At 39.9% G+C, this 15,606-nt stretch overlaps 1 protein-coding gene across 13 annotated transcripts in view; it reads left to right on the top strand.

The window, feature by feature from the left end:
• cacna1da (calcium channel, voltage-dependent, L type, alpha 1D subunit, a) overlaps positions 1-15,606 on the top strand; it is a 218,453-nt gene that overhangs the window by 19,538 nt on the left and 183,309 nt on the right. For all 13 annotated transcript variants that reach the window (XM_061874281.1, XM_061874279.1, XM_061874272.1 and 10 more), the window contains exon 3: positions 777-882. In XM_061874281.1, coding sequence (XP_061730265.1) covers positions 777-882 — 106 coding nt within the window. The remainder of the gene's footprint in view (positions 1-776; positions 883-15,606) is intronic.

Genomic DNA, 15,606 nt, shown 5'->3' with positions numbered 1-15,606 from the left:
TTTTATATGGAAACAATAAAAAAGGTTGTTGAAGAGATTTATGAACTTTTACCATATATCATCAACCAATTATTTTAAACATGAAAATTCCTAATCATCAACCATTTATTTTAAACATGCAAATTCCCAAACAAAATAGAAATAGCAAAAGTTGTAAGGATTTATAAGACTGGAGACAAACACCAGTTTACAAACTACAGACCTGTTTCTCTACTTCCACGATTTTTCTAAAATTATTGAAACATATTTACAACAGAATGGACCAATTCATAAATAAAATGATAACTGGGTTTTACTTGTATAGCGCATTTTCTACCTTCAAAGTACACAATTATGCAGATCCCAAATACACAACAGCAGGTACCACTGCGTAAGAAAAGGTGGTTTTGCATAATAAGTCCCCTTTAACATACATAAACAATCGATATTTGGACATTTGTCCATTGATTCATAATTGTCTACATCACAATCCTGATGAATCGATTATTTTTGTAACCTCTACTCGCCTTACTGGATTTTTTTTTAGCGTTTATCCGTGCTGTTTTTTTAATCTTTTTGGATTTATTGCGATGATTTTAATCAAAATTAAAACCTTTAAAAATGATTGAAATAGTTATTTTGTGTGTATTAACATGGTATAAAATATGTTTTTTAAATTTAGACTATTTCAATAAATGAAAGTTTCCATGATATTCAAATTCATTGAGATGCACCTATATTTGTTATTTAACTGACTTTTTGGAGTCTACAATTTCCTTAACTCTCTTTTTTTCCAGGCCATTTGACATATTTATACTCATTGCTATCTTTGCCAACTGTATGGCCTTAGCTGTCTACGTCCCTTTCCCCGAAGACGATTCCAACTCCACAAACCACGACCTGGTGAGTAGCTTGTATCTGTCACTAAGACTGTTAGTTGTACAGTTGCACCCTAAATTATTCAACCCGCAGTGTAAATTCTGTGTATGTGCAAATTTCAGAAACGTGCAGTACTACTTTGCAACCATTTAAAAAGGTGGTTCGTTTTTATTATTTAATTCTACTTTGGAGTGCAACTGCTTATGCGTGCTCCAGTGTTATAGGATGAAGGAGTTCTCTGGATGGAAAGTTTCTCTTCCAATTCCTGTCGGCCCTCTCCGTGTCAGTGTGCAGTGTGTGACGGTGTGCTTGTGAGAGTTGAAGCGTGAGAGCGGAGGACAGTCACCCAGCTTGGTTTAGCTTGCAGCTGCTTACTCAGCTCCTCGGATGGCACTTTGTCACACGATGCTCACCTTTGGCAAAGTGCACTCCAACACACACACACACACAGACACGTTTGTCTCACACTGGGGGTCAACATACCTGCGATGTGACTCACACGCTGGCACTTCTAGCAGTGTAGCAATTTCAAAATGCCATTGTCTAACTGGAAGAACTAAGTTCAGAGCAAGTTTCACACTTTTTCATCTTCATTATGCCGCTTTTATTTTGCTCATCAGTGCACATCGTGTCCGGGAGGTGAGCTTTGTGGGCCACGTAGCGTTTGTTGTAAACTGAGATGCCGAGCATGAGTGCACCGCTTCCACACCAGCACAATGTAGTTGTAGTGTTCAGCGACGCATACATATTGGAGTATTCCTGGAAGGTTTAATGAGAAAGCAAGAGCGTTTGAGAGTAAGGATAGCAAACTCACGGCAGGACCAATTTAACATTTAATTTGTTTAGTGTAAATGCAACTTGGCACCATGTGGTGATCTTGAATCCTATTAGACAGAACACTAACTACAATCGTGGTGAGAACACAAGAATGAGCACAACAGGTAACATATAAGTTAACACACATAGGATAACTACAACTAATATGTGGAATAATTAACAACAATTAAGTTGACCCTAAGCACGTAACTTTTGCAACTTTTTACAAAACAAGCTTATTGCTTAGGCCAGTGGTTCTTAACCTGGGTTCAATCGAACCCTAGGGGTTCGGTGAAACGGGCTCAGGGGTTCGGCAGAGGTCAAGACACACCCGACTCTTCGTGTAAATAAAAACTTCTCCCTATCGGCGTATTACAGATACAGCAGAAGTCACACTGATATGCAGGTGTGTAATTTGTTTTGAGTTCATGCACTGTGTTGGTTTTGTTCTTTGAACAAGGTGATGTTCATGCACGGTTCATTTTGTGCACCAGTAAAAAAAACATGGTAACACTTTAGTATGGGGAACATTCACCATTAATTAGTGGCTTATTAACATGCAAATCAGTAACATATTGGCTCTTAACTAGTTATTATTAAGTACTTATTAATGCCTTATTCGGCATGGACTTATTATAACCATAACCCTCTAACCCTGGCCCTAACCCTAACCAAATAACTCTGAATTAAGTCTTTGTTACTTGGAATATGTTCCCCTAGTGTCCAAAAAACTCCAACTTAAGTCTTTGTTACTTAGAATATGTTCCCCATACTAAAGTGTTACCGAAAACATATAACTTTGGCTTGAATTTGAAAAAAAAAGCACATTTTATTTTTCACTAAAGAAGGGTTCGGTGAATTCGCATATGAAACTGGTGGGGTTCGGCACCTCCAACAAGGTTAAGAACCACTGGCTTAGGCTCATAATAGCTTCTGGTGGAATTACAGTTGCCCTTTGTTTTATTAGACCGATTTCCACGAAGTAGGAATATGATTCCATTAGGGGGTGTAACGGTACACAAAAATTTCGGTTCGGTACGTACCTCAGTTTAGAGGTCACGGTTCGGTTCATTTTCGGTACAGTAAGAAAACAAACAAATATAATTTTTTGGGTTATTTATTTACCAAATTTGTAAACAATGGCTTTATCCTTTTAACATTGGGAACACTATAATAATTCTGCCCACGTTAATACACATTAAACTGCCTGTACTTGTTGCTTTGATTAAATAAAATGACAAAACTTTTCTTCTACATATTAAAAGTGCAACATTAAACAGTTTCAAGTCAACTCATCATGCTTAATTTATTACAGCATTTGGGAAGCCTGTAGTTGACTTTTATTATGTAAATGTTATATTTTTGTCAACATGTGATAGCAGGGACCCTGCTATTCAAAACTAGGCTGCTACATTACGTATGATTAATGTAACTATAGCTGAAAAATAGTACAATAGCAATAGGAGAAACTATTCATCCCTGAAATCTATGGAGTTCATGTTAGTTCATATGAAATAACAGACAGACAGTGCTTTGCTGCCCCTAACACACGCACACACACACAAGCACGCACGCACGCACGCACGCACACACAGCAAAATGAGCTAACGTAACGCTAAAAGCTAATTAGCCTTCACATCACCTCAAGCCAGAACTGTGAACTGCAGTTTAAGTTTCTAGAAGGTCATCGGGCTCATACTGATGTTTGTAATAGTTCTGACTGGAAAGTGTTTTTTATAATTTGGGGAGTGTACGATGTCCGCTGCTAAACACATGTCTGATCGACAATGAAGCATTTACAACATGCGTTCTGAATACGCACTGCTGATTGGTTGTTACATCGCTCTGAATACGCACTGCTGATTGGCTGTTACATCGCTCTGAATACGCACTGCTGATTGGCTGTTACATCGCTCTGAATACGCACTGCTGATTGGCTGTTACATCGCTCGGAATATGCACTGCTAATTGGCTTTGTATGTAACCAATCAGATGGTTGTGTGGGCGGGACAATACTGGGTGCTCACTGCTCAGACAGAGGCAGTTGCAGAGCAGCTTGTGAAGACTTTAGATAACAAACTCGTTCGATACACCTTCGTACCGAACCGAAACTCCGTATCGAAACGGTTCAATACAAATACACGTACCGTTACACCCCTAGATTCCATCCATCCATCCATCTTCTTCTGCTTATCCGAGGTTGGGTTGCTGGGGCAGCATCCTAAGCAGGGAAGCCAAGACTTCCCTCTCCCCAGCCACTTTGTCCAGCTCCTCCCGGGGGATCCCGAGGCGTTCCCAGGCCAGACAGGAGACATAGTCTTCTCAACGTGTCCTGGGTCTTCACCGTGGCCTCCTACCGGTCGGACGCTCCCAAAACACCTCCCTCTGGAGACGCTCGGGTGGGTTCCTGACCAGATGCCCGAACCACCTCATCTGGCTCCTCTCGATGTGGAGGAGCAGCGGCTTTACTTTGAGCTCCTCCCGGACGGCAGAACTTCGCACCCTATTTCTAAGGGAGAGCCCCGCCACCCGGCGGAGGAAACTCATTTTGGCCGCTTTTAACTGTCATCTTGTCCTTTCTTATGGTCCTCGTGACCATACGTGAGAATGGGAACGTAGATCGACCGGTAAATTGAGAGCTTTGCCTCCCGGCTCAGCTCCTTTTTCAGCACAACGGATCGATACAACGTCCGCATTACTGAAAACACCGCACCGATCCGCCTGTCAACCTCACGATCCACTCTTCCCTCACTCGTGAACAAGACTCCGAGGTACTTGAACTCCTTCACTTAGGGCAAAATCTCCTCCCCAACCCGGAGATGGCACTCCACCATTTTCCGGGCGAGAACCATGGACTCGGACTTGGAGGTGCTGATTCTCATCCCAGTCGCTTCAGACTCGGCTGCGAACCGCACCAGTGAGAGCTGAAGATCTTGGCCAGAGGAAGCCATCAGGACCACATCATCTGCAAAAAGCAGAAACCTAATCCTGCAGCCACCAAACCAGATACCCTCAACGCCTCGACTGCGCCTAGAAATTCTGCCCATAAAAGTTATGAACAGAATTGGTGACAAAGGGCAGCCTTGGCGGAGTCCAACCCTCACTGAGGATTATGATTAATACATCAAATGTTTTCTTAGTTGGAGCATAAAAAACACTTTACGACTTTCTAAATAAGTTTTAACATAATAAGAACATGAAATAATGGTATCCCCAACACAATAGCCTTGAGTATGTTCTATTTTAGATTATCGCATGACTGAATGAATAAATTATATTTATATAGATCTTTTTTTACCGTTGTTTCCTATCGCTTTACTTTGGGAAACTTATACATTCAAGCTCGGTGACATACTATTTTATACCAGTGTGGGTGGCACTAGAAGTGTTTTGGTACAAAATACAGGAAAAACACGAACTCTCCAAAAAAACGTGATAAAACTAAAATAAAGAGGTGCACGGCAAAACGTGTACATAAAGAAAGAACAACGCCAGCAACACTCGTGTCCTTATAATTTTAATATAAACTGTACAGGTGCTACCAAAACACAGACCGGTTTCGACAAGGTCTTCGTCAGTGTGCATTTTTTTAACAGGAAGTGATGCACTCAAATAGTCGCGGCTGTGGTCAATCAATTGATATAATAAATCAAAAACAACTTCAAAAATAATATGCAAAAATGGAAAATTGTACAAAATAATTTTGTACAAATTAAAAAAAACTGACACGAGGAATACCCACTCAAAATTGTGTACTTCAGTACAAACTCGAGTGTGTGTTCCTTGTACAAAATGTGTACAAAGTTTATACAAATTTTGTACAAGGAACACACTCGAATGTGTGTTCCTTGTGTCAGTTATGTAGCTCGTCGATAGCTTTGGACGACTAAAGATAAGCGATGTGTCCTGCTTCCGTCTGTTAGACATCCTGCAGGGTGACCCTCAGGATGTTTGTTTACACAGTGATCTTGCATCAGCAGGAAAGTGGGCCATCAAGGACATTACCTAACGCATATAGCATGGTGTACTGTACCTTGTCAGCTTGTATAGAAGATTAATTGTGTAAGCAGCCTCACTGTAGTGCAGATGCAGTGGACCAATCACATCCTGATGATGAATGTGTTTAATTTATCATCAGGAATGTAAAAGAGAAATCTTGAAAATGATTGTTTGCGTGTACTAAAACACGTACAAACGTGTGCAAAGCTGATCTATTAAATGTGTGCAAATTGTTTTGCGTCTGATAAGTGAGCAGAATAAGGCGTGCAATCCCTTTTGCCTCTCTGTCTTCATTAATATGCAGATTAGAGATGTCCAATAATATTGGCCTGCCGATATTATCGGACGATAAATGCTATAAAATGTTGTGTCGGAAATTATCGGTATCGGTTTTAAAATTATCAGTATTGGTTATAAAAAAAGTAAAATTTATGACTTTTAAAACGCCGTTGTGTACATGGAAGTAGGGAGAAGAACAGGGCGCTAATAAACTGCCTTTGCGTGCCGGCCCGTTCACATAATATCCGTCTTTTCAAACACAAGTGAATGCAATGCATACTTGGTCAACAGCCATATAGGTCACACTGAGGGTGGCCGTACAAACAACTTTAACACTGTTACAAATATGCTCTACACTGTAAACCCACACCAAACAAGAATGACAAACACATTTCGGTAGAAAATCTGCACTGTAACACAACATAAACACAACAGAACAAATACACAGAACTCCTTGCAGTATTAACTCTTCCGGGAAGCTACAATATACACCCCCCGCTACCCCCTAACCACCGCCCCCCCATCGCAAAAAACGCCCCCCAACCCTGCCCACCTCAACATGCTCTCTCAAGGAGAGCATGTCCCAAATTTCAAGCTGCTGTTTTGAGGCATGTTAAAAAAATAATGCACTTTGTGACTTCAATAATAAATATGGCAGTGCCATGTTGGCATTTTTTTCCATTACTTGAGTTGATTTATTTCGGAAAACTTTGTTACATTGTTTAATGCATCCAGCGGGGCATCACAACAAAAATAGGCATAAAAATGTGTTAATTCCACGACTCTACAGATCGGTATCGGTCAATATCAGTATCGGTAATTAAGAGTTTGACAATACTGGAATGGATATCGTTAAAAAAAGCCATTATCGGACATCTCTAATGCTGATCATTAAAACGTCCACAATACTGGGAGGAAAAGATGCAAACATTATTTAGCACGCGCAATGGGAATTATTCATCACCGTTTTGTGAGACCTGATTTGCGTTTTATTTAGCGCGCGTCAGAAGGACGCGCAAACTGACAGTTCCACACAATGCTGCAGAATCGGTGCTCGACAGACAGACGATGAACTGTCTAGAATTTTTCATCGTGATTTTCTCTTCATCTACATTGTGTAAAGGTTGCAGAAAGAGTGCATATTTCCCCATAAGTTGTTTGTATTCAGACAAGGCAAGCGCAAACATAGCTTTTGTAGATGTGGCAATCTTGATTTCCAACTTCGTAACTGGACTGGACTGCCATGCCCAGCTCTGACGTCTCACTTCCCAGGTAAATGGAACGCTGCATTATATTGCTATCGTGGTAGAACCTGCAAAACAACCAAAGAAACGAAAAGGTTTGCCTGAGGAAACACAAATACGAAAAAGGGAGGCGACCCGGATAGAAGGACAGTCTAAGATCAAAATTGTCCCGGCTTTCACTCTCTGGCATGAGCTTAACACGAGGAGGGAATTTCGACCCAATGCTGTCTTGCCTCTGTTACTGCTAGACTAGTAAGTGATTTTCAATGCTCAAATCAAAGTGGTAATGTTAATGTTAACTATCGAAAATTTGCTTGATAGCAATGATAGCTTGATAGTTCCACACTGACACTACCAGCCGCGCAACAAACGCAAAAGTAATGTATAAAGTAAAAACAATGTGATGACTGCAAACCGCAAATATAAAGTTAGAGTAAAGTGTGTATAGGTTCCTACTGTGGAAATAGAAGTCATAGATCGTTTTGCTCTCTTCTTCAATTGTTGCTGCTTTTTTTTTTTGTACAATAATAGAAAATAGCACTTCGTACTCCCCTGGTTTATTGACATATATTATTCTGCCTTCCATGAATGTTGGAATTTAGTTGACCAAATATGTAAACAAACTTTTAACTCGAGGTTGTTGTTGTTTTTGTTATTTAAGTTTATTCCTAACATGCATGCAGTTATAATATGATACATCACATACAGTATTTCACATATTTTCATTTTGTCATTACCCACAGTGTACATAAAACTTGTATTGTAAGGTGCTTTTTAAATGTATCGTTATATAACTATTCTGCTTTGTATTGTGACACAAGTATTGTAATATACATTGTATAATCTTTGCCAATACCCAGCTCTTGTATATCATAATAATAATAATAATAATAACTTAGATTTATATCACGCTTTTCTAAACACTCAAAGCGCTCACAGAGAAGTGGGACTCATCATTCATTCACACCTGGTGGTGGTAAGATACATCAGTCGCCACAGCTGCCCTGGGGTAGACTTACGGAAGCGTGGCTGCCAGTTTGCGCCTACGGCCCCTCCGACCACCATCTGTCATTCATCATTCATTCACCAGTGTGAGCGGCACCGGGGGCAAAGGGTGAAGTGTCCTGCCCAAGGACACAACGGCAGCGATTTTTGTATGTCAATAGGTGGGAAGCGAACCTGCAACCCTCAGGTTTCTGGCCGGCCGCTCTACCCACTACGCCATGCCCACATGATTTAAAATGTTTTTAATGCTACAAGAAAATTATACCACAAAAAAGTCCGTATTTTACAAGAATAAACAGCAAGAATATTATAAGACTAAGGTCATGTTTTCAAGAAAAAAAAGGCAAAATATTATAAGACTGGTCATGTGATATTGCAAAAATGAAGTTGCCATTTTATGATGAAAAAAACTTTTTTTTTTGGTAACTAAGGAGCCAGTTTCACAAACGACAAACATGTCAGATAAGTCTCTTTTCTGCTCTCTGTGACAATGGTGCTCTTTAAAAGTATATCTGAGAAACGTTTGGTAAAATCTAAGGTAGTAAAGAAACAGAATATAAAAATAATCTTAGTAGTCAACCTAGCAGATGATATTTTACATTTCACTGTAATATGTCATCTCACAAAATCAAGTCCTTAATGTAAGTAATGTATCTATTTTTTTACTGAGCAGCCTTTAGCCACATGACAAAAACACCACTGTGAATGCTAAGCGAAACACATTAAAGTGTGTACAAAGTGTTTTATTTATTTTTTTCTTTGAAACTCAATCAATCATCATCAAACGTATTTCACTGTAGTTAACAAATTCTCATGATAATGCGCACTGGTGTTATTCTGTGGTGTTGTTTAAATACACTGTACTGTACAGTGTGTGGCATTAAGAATATTTCTGCAGGTTTTACAGTGCTTGCACAGGACTTTTTTTAAATTGTGCAATGTCAACACTTGTGCATAATCGAGAAGGGATAATGCTGCAGAGGCAGAACCGCGAGAGCGGCTGTCGTGGCGGTTGTTTTTGGATGTTGGTGCTCTGCAGCCTCCCAGGTGAACCGAGGCCTGCTATGCCACCTGAGGGGAGCGAGTGGGAGGCCTGATGAGTCAAGCCAAGATCAAATTATATGACAGAGCATGTGGCGTTAGGACACAAAATGTGGTGTCAGTTTTGAATACCGATGAGGTGACAGCAAGGCCTGTGGGTGTGCCAATTACATGTTTTACCGCAACACAATCTTAGCAATTTACAGTCTTTTATTAGAAATAATTAGAACTTTATCAATCATAAAATCTCTAATGTGTATAATGGAAATTGTTCGATCGTATGAAGCATTTAATGGAGCCATATGTAAAAATCTGGCTAGAAATTGTACTGCAATCACGGTCAAAAGTCCCTTCCCCCTCTCCCTGACTGAAGTTGCCAGATACGCAGCCGAAACCAGCTGGATAGACTGGGCTACTCCAAGGAACTTCAAACTTCCACTGCCTGTCACTAGGAGTTGAGGTGCTAGGACAATAATAGCTGAATAGTAGGGATGTAACGGTACACAAAAATTTTGGTTCGGTACGTACCTCGGTTTAGAGGTTACGGTTCGGTTCATTTTCGGTACAGTAATAAAACAACAAAATATAAATTTGTAAACAACGGCTTTATCCTTTTAACATTGGGAACACTAGAATAATTCTTCCCACGTTAATTCACATTAAATTGCCTCAAGTTGTTACTTTGATTAAATAAAATGACAAAACCTTTCTTCTACATATAAAAAGTGCAACATTAAACAGTTTCAAGTCAACTCATCATGCTTAATACTAACCCTGTTTCCAAATGAGTTGGGAAATTGTGTTAGATGTAAATATAATTGGAATACAATGATTTGCAAATCCTTTTCAACTCATATTCAGTTGAATATGCTACAAAGACAACATTTGATGTTCAAACTGATAAACATTTATTTTATGCAAATAATCATTAACTTTAGAATTTGATGCCAGCAACACGTGACAAAGAAGTTGGGAAAGGTGGCAATAAATACTGATAAAGTTGAGGAATGCTCATCAAACACTTATATGGAACATCTCAGTGGTGTGCAGCCTAATTGGGAACAGGTGGGTGCCATGATTGGGTATAAAAGCAGCTTCCATGAAATGCTCAGTCATTCACAAACAAGGATGGGGTGAGGGTCACCACTTTGTAAGCTAATTGTCGAACAGTTTTAGAACAACATTTCTCAACGAGTTATTGCAAGGAATTTAGGGATTTCACCATCTACGGTCCGTAAAAAATCATCAAAAAGTTCAGAGAATCTGGAGAAATCACTGGACGTAAGCGATGATATTACGGACTTTTGATCCCTCAGGCGGTACTGCTTCAAAAACCGACATCAGTGTATAAAGGATATCACCACATGGGCTCAGGAACACTTCATATGAAGAGTTCATACGCAAAAACCGATAAACGCCATTTTGATAAAGTTTAGCCCAGCCTCGGTAATATATAGTCCGCCACTTCTATTGTGGTATACAAAAATCAATTTGTTTGCAAATGCGGACAAATGCCGCTTTTAACGTCATTTAGTTCAGCGATTTATTGCAAAGGCCGATAAGCGCCATGGATCATCTACCACAAAAGCCGATATATCCGTTTGCCCAACCAGCGCTGCAGTACGGGATCACGTGACAAACAAAATGGCGGCGCGCACGGACTCACTCAGTGTTGTTATCCACGCATGAATAATTTGGAAGCTTCTCCTGTGAACACTGTTAAGCCAGCGAAAAAAACTGAGGTGTTGAAGTTATTATTTGATGTTGGCGCTAGCACGCGTGTCCGTGAGTTTTACACCGCCGCGTTAAACGATGTTGTCGAGCATGGAGCTAATGTCGATAGCGATGATGAGTGAGCTGTTATCTGCACAGGAGTGTTTTTGATAGGCAAACCAGGTTGAGCATTTGTGGTTGTTTTATTAATAAAACATTGTCTTCATTGCAACACTGCTTTTTCATTTTGTGCTGAAAAGCACAAGGTAAATATGTGAGGTCACAGTTCCAAAAAAGCATGTCCGGTTAGCAAGTACGAAAAAACAATGTTCGCAGGGAAAGCTAGATTTATACGTACCAAGGGATCGAAACTGTTAAATAATGAAGTAAATAAATGTGAACAGCTGTTACGTTGAAATGTGGCTTTCGATAAATTTAACGTTCTGTTTTTCTCTCTATCTTTATCTTGAATATTATGCGAAATAACGACCGCAAAGAAAACGATTTTGGAGATATCTGTTTTTGCGACATATCATAATTTGGATATATCTGCTTTTGACGTAAAACCACATCAAACACTGTTACTTGAAAGCCATTCATTACATCAGCATTTCTTAAAAGTTTAGGCTTTCATGACTTGCTTATGTTGATATTAAATAAACCATTGTATGCTTGTGCATGTACCGGCAACACCAGCAGGCAGAAAATCGTTAATATACAGAATCGGTCAAAATGGATTTATCTGCTTTTGCATATGAACTCTTCATATATTCATCCCTGAACAGCATGGAGTTCAAGTGAAATAACAGACAGACAGGGTTTTGCCACCACACACACACACACACACACACACACACACACACACACACACACACACACACACACACACACACACACACACACACACACAGCAAAATGAGCTAACATTACGCTAAAAGCTAATTAACCTTCATCTCAAACCAGAACTGCGAGCAAGCTGAGCTGCAGTTTAAGTTTCTAGAAGGTCAACGGGCTCATAGTGATATTAGTAGTAGTTGTGACTGGGAGGTGTTTTTTATAATTGGGGGAGAGTATGCTGTCTTATGCTCCCCTGCTAAACACTATTCTGCTCGACGCTGAAGCATTGACTACATGCGCTCTGAATACGCACTGCTGATTGGCTGTTACATCGCTCTGAATATGCACTGCTGATTGGCTTTGTATGTAACCAATCACATTGTTGTGTGGGTGGGACAATGCTGGGTGCTGACACAGAGGCAGAAGAAGAAAAGCAGCTTGTTAAGACTTTAGCCTACAAACTCGTTCGGTACACCCCCGTACCGAACCGAAACCCCCGTACCGAAACGGTTCAATACAAATACACGTATGGTTACACCCCTACTGAATAGACAAGCGTTTTGTCAATAAAAAATCTCTAACTAACACATTTTATACAGAAATTAGATTATTTTCAGGAATAAGTATGTCATGCCTGTGTACAAAATCACAACAAATGGAAATCATATGGTTATTGTCAGTTACTGTAAATTAGAAAAAAAGGACTAAAACAAACTACAACCAACGCTAGCAATGTTTATACAGATGAAACTAAGCCTAACGTACGCCCAAAACTAAAGAGGAGACATGTACCAAAGTTGGTACATGTAGTCCACATAATGCCAACACAAATTGGGAATTATTTTATCATGTGATTTGGCTCTCTTTATACATTTCACCTGCGATGAAGTGGCGACTTGTCCAGGGTGTACGCCGCCTTCAGCCCGATTGTAGCTGAGATAGGCACCAGCGCCCCACGCGACCCTAAAGGGAATAAGCGGTAGGAAATGGATGGATGGATGGATGGCATACATTTCACATTGCCACGATGACAGCCGGGCTAATGTTGGAACCCACTTCCTCAGTATATCAGCATATTGCACATATACATATACATAGATACATCTGTCATCTCTATCTTTTTTTTTACTATTTATACTACCATATTGTATATGCACCTTAGGAGGAGCTGCTCCAATTTCGTTGTTCTTTGAACCTGTTCATTGCAATAATGACAATAAAACTCTATTCTATTCTATTCTATTCTATATTGAGAATGACATAGGCACTGACACTACTCATATCTACATATGTTTTATTTGTCGAAAATATATTATGCCCTGTCAGTTCGAATGCACACCAACATAAAGGCTAACGGGCATATACAAATTTCCCCCTGTTATCCTGCATGTTTTATGTCATTGACCGGGCAAGCATGCTAAGCATTCTTTGCAGGAACATACTGGCTTTGTTAGAAAAGATCATAGACTGTATTGGACAATATAGTTAACAAATGAAATGTGTATTTCCATTTATTACAAGTAATAAGAAAACGTATATGTCTTTCTTACCTATGAAGTGGGAAATTAACAAGTTTGGCGTCAGTTGAAAAAATCTTCTCCGCCTTCAATTGTCTACATCCCCGACACAAATTTTCGTTTCGTTCCTGGTTTTGTCATGAATAAGTTGAGAATCGTAGCGACGCCTTTTAGATTTACTAAAGTCTGATATGTTTAGTAACTTTACCAGTAGCAGTAGCTCTACGAAGAGGGCGGTGCGTAACTACCAACCTGGATGAAACTGTTGAAAAACAACCCCACAACATAATTTCTCCTCCACCAAATTTCACACTCAGCACAATGCAGTCCAAAATGTAGCGTTCTCTTGGCAACCTCCAAACCCAGACTGGTTCATCAGATTGCCAGATGGAAAAGCGTGTTTCATCACCCCAGAGAAAGCGTTTCCACTGCACTAGAGTCCAGTGGGAACGTGCTTTACACCTCTGCATCCGACGCGTTGCATTTGACTTGGTGATGTATGGCTTAGATGCAGCTGCCCATTCCATGAAGCTCTCTGCGTACTGTATGTGGGCCAATTGGAAGGTCACATGAAGTTTGGAGCTCTGTAGCAACTGACTTTGCAGAAAGTCGGCGACCTCTTTGCACTATGGCCCCTCTGTCAGTTTACGTGGCCTACCACTTCATGGCTGAGTTGCTGTTGTTACCAAACTCTTCCATTTTCTTAGTTGACTCAGAAGGCGTCTAAAGTGCTCTAGAGTCCAGTGGCGACGTGCTTTACACCACTGCATCCGACGCTTTGCATTGGACTTGGTGATGTATGCCTTAGATGAAGCTGCTCGGCCATGGAAACCCATTCCATGAAAATCTCTGCGTACTGTACGTGGGCTAATTGGAAGGTAACACAAAGTTTGGAGCTCTGTAGCAACTGTGCAAATAGTCTTTGCACTATGCTGACCCCTCTCTTGTCTGTTTACGAGGCCTACCACTTGGTGGATGAGTTACTGTTGTTCCCAAACTCTTCCATTTTCTTATAATAAAGCAGACAGTTGACTTTGGAATATTTAGGAGTGAGGAAATTTCACGACTGGATTTGTTGCATAAGTGGGATCCTATGAAATCACTGAGTTCCTGAGAGTGGCCCATTCTTTTACAAATGTTTGTAGAAGCAGTCTCCATGCCTAAATGCTTGATTGTATACATCTGTGGCCGGGCCAAGTGATTAGGACGCCTAATTTGGATCATTTGGATGGGTGGCCAAATACTTTTGGCAATATATAGTGTATATCATTTTCATTTCTTTTATCCTACCACTTTTGTGTTTGCTGCTTGTTCCCATTGCATCTGTTTTATGGTGCTTGTGTGTTTTTGAGTTTGGATCATTTAGGCTGATGCATTTAGAACCAGGGACGTACAGTCAGGGTAAGCAGGTGAGGCGCAGCTGACTCCTTACTGCTGGTCTGCTTGTACATTGTCGCTAATATAATGTTTGCATGATACATTTGTACACAAGTAATTTATACTTTGTATGTTGTAGAATCTACAGCATGTTTAATGTTTCAGTGTAAGTGTGACATCATTATTCTTGATAATCAGACTCTAAAATCAAGAAATGGGAAGCTGGTGGCTTAGGTCCTCTAATGCTTCAGCAATACTCTGATTGACCACACTGGGAGCAGACGCATGTCTCTACAATGTTTAAAAAGCAGATAACAAGGTTGTTTTTCTTAAACAATATTATTTATAACAAACATGGCATTTATTCTCAACTGACCACACTGGGAGCAGACACAGTTCTCTACAATGTTTTAAACAGCAGATAACAAGGGTTGTTTTTTTTAAAACAACATTATTTATAACAAACATGGCATTTGTAATACAGGAAGCCAGTGTTTTGTCAGAAGCAAAAACATTGTTGTATTGCTGAAATGAAATGAATGACTGTTTCTGCAAATATATGTAGGATTATACAGTAAATCCAAAACCAAATACTTCTCTAAACTGAACTTTATGACGAAGCCAATGTGATCATAAAAAGTATGTTAAGAACTAGATTAGAAACGCTCCAAATATGTTTTTATTTCATTGAGGCAAATGGGCTCAAAAAGTATTTGATAATGACGTTATACTCAAATAGCATATGATTTTAATAAAAACAAAAAAAAACAACTCCAAAGGCATACCTCACCTGGTCTAAAGGTCAATGCACGTCACTGGGTTGGACGTTGCTTTGCGTTCATTACTGTTGGTCACCGTGATAGTGTAGTCTTTGTCTTGCTCAGTCAGCTTGGATAGGCTCCAGTTTCCCTGCAAGGCTG

Source organism: Nerophis ophidion, linkage group LG16 (genome assembly GCF_033978795.1).
Source record: "Nerophis ophidion isolate RoL-2023_Sa linkage group LG16, RoL_Noph_v1.0, whole genome shotgun sequence".
NCBI classification, from domain to species: domain Eukaryota; kingdom Metazoa; phylum Chordata; class Actinopteri; order Syngnathiformes; family Syngnathidae; genus Nerophis; species Nerophis ophidion.
This window is presented reverse-complemented; position numbering and strand designations above follow the sequence as displayed.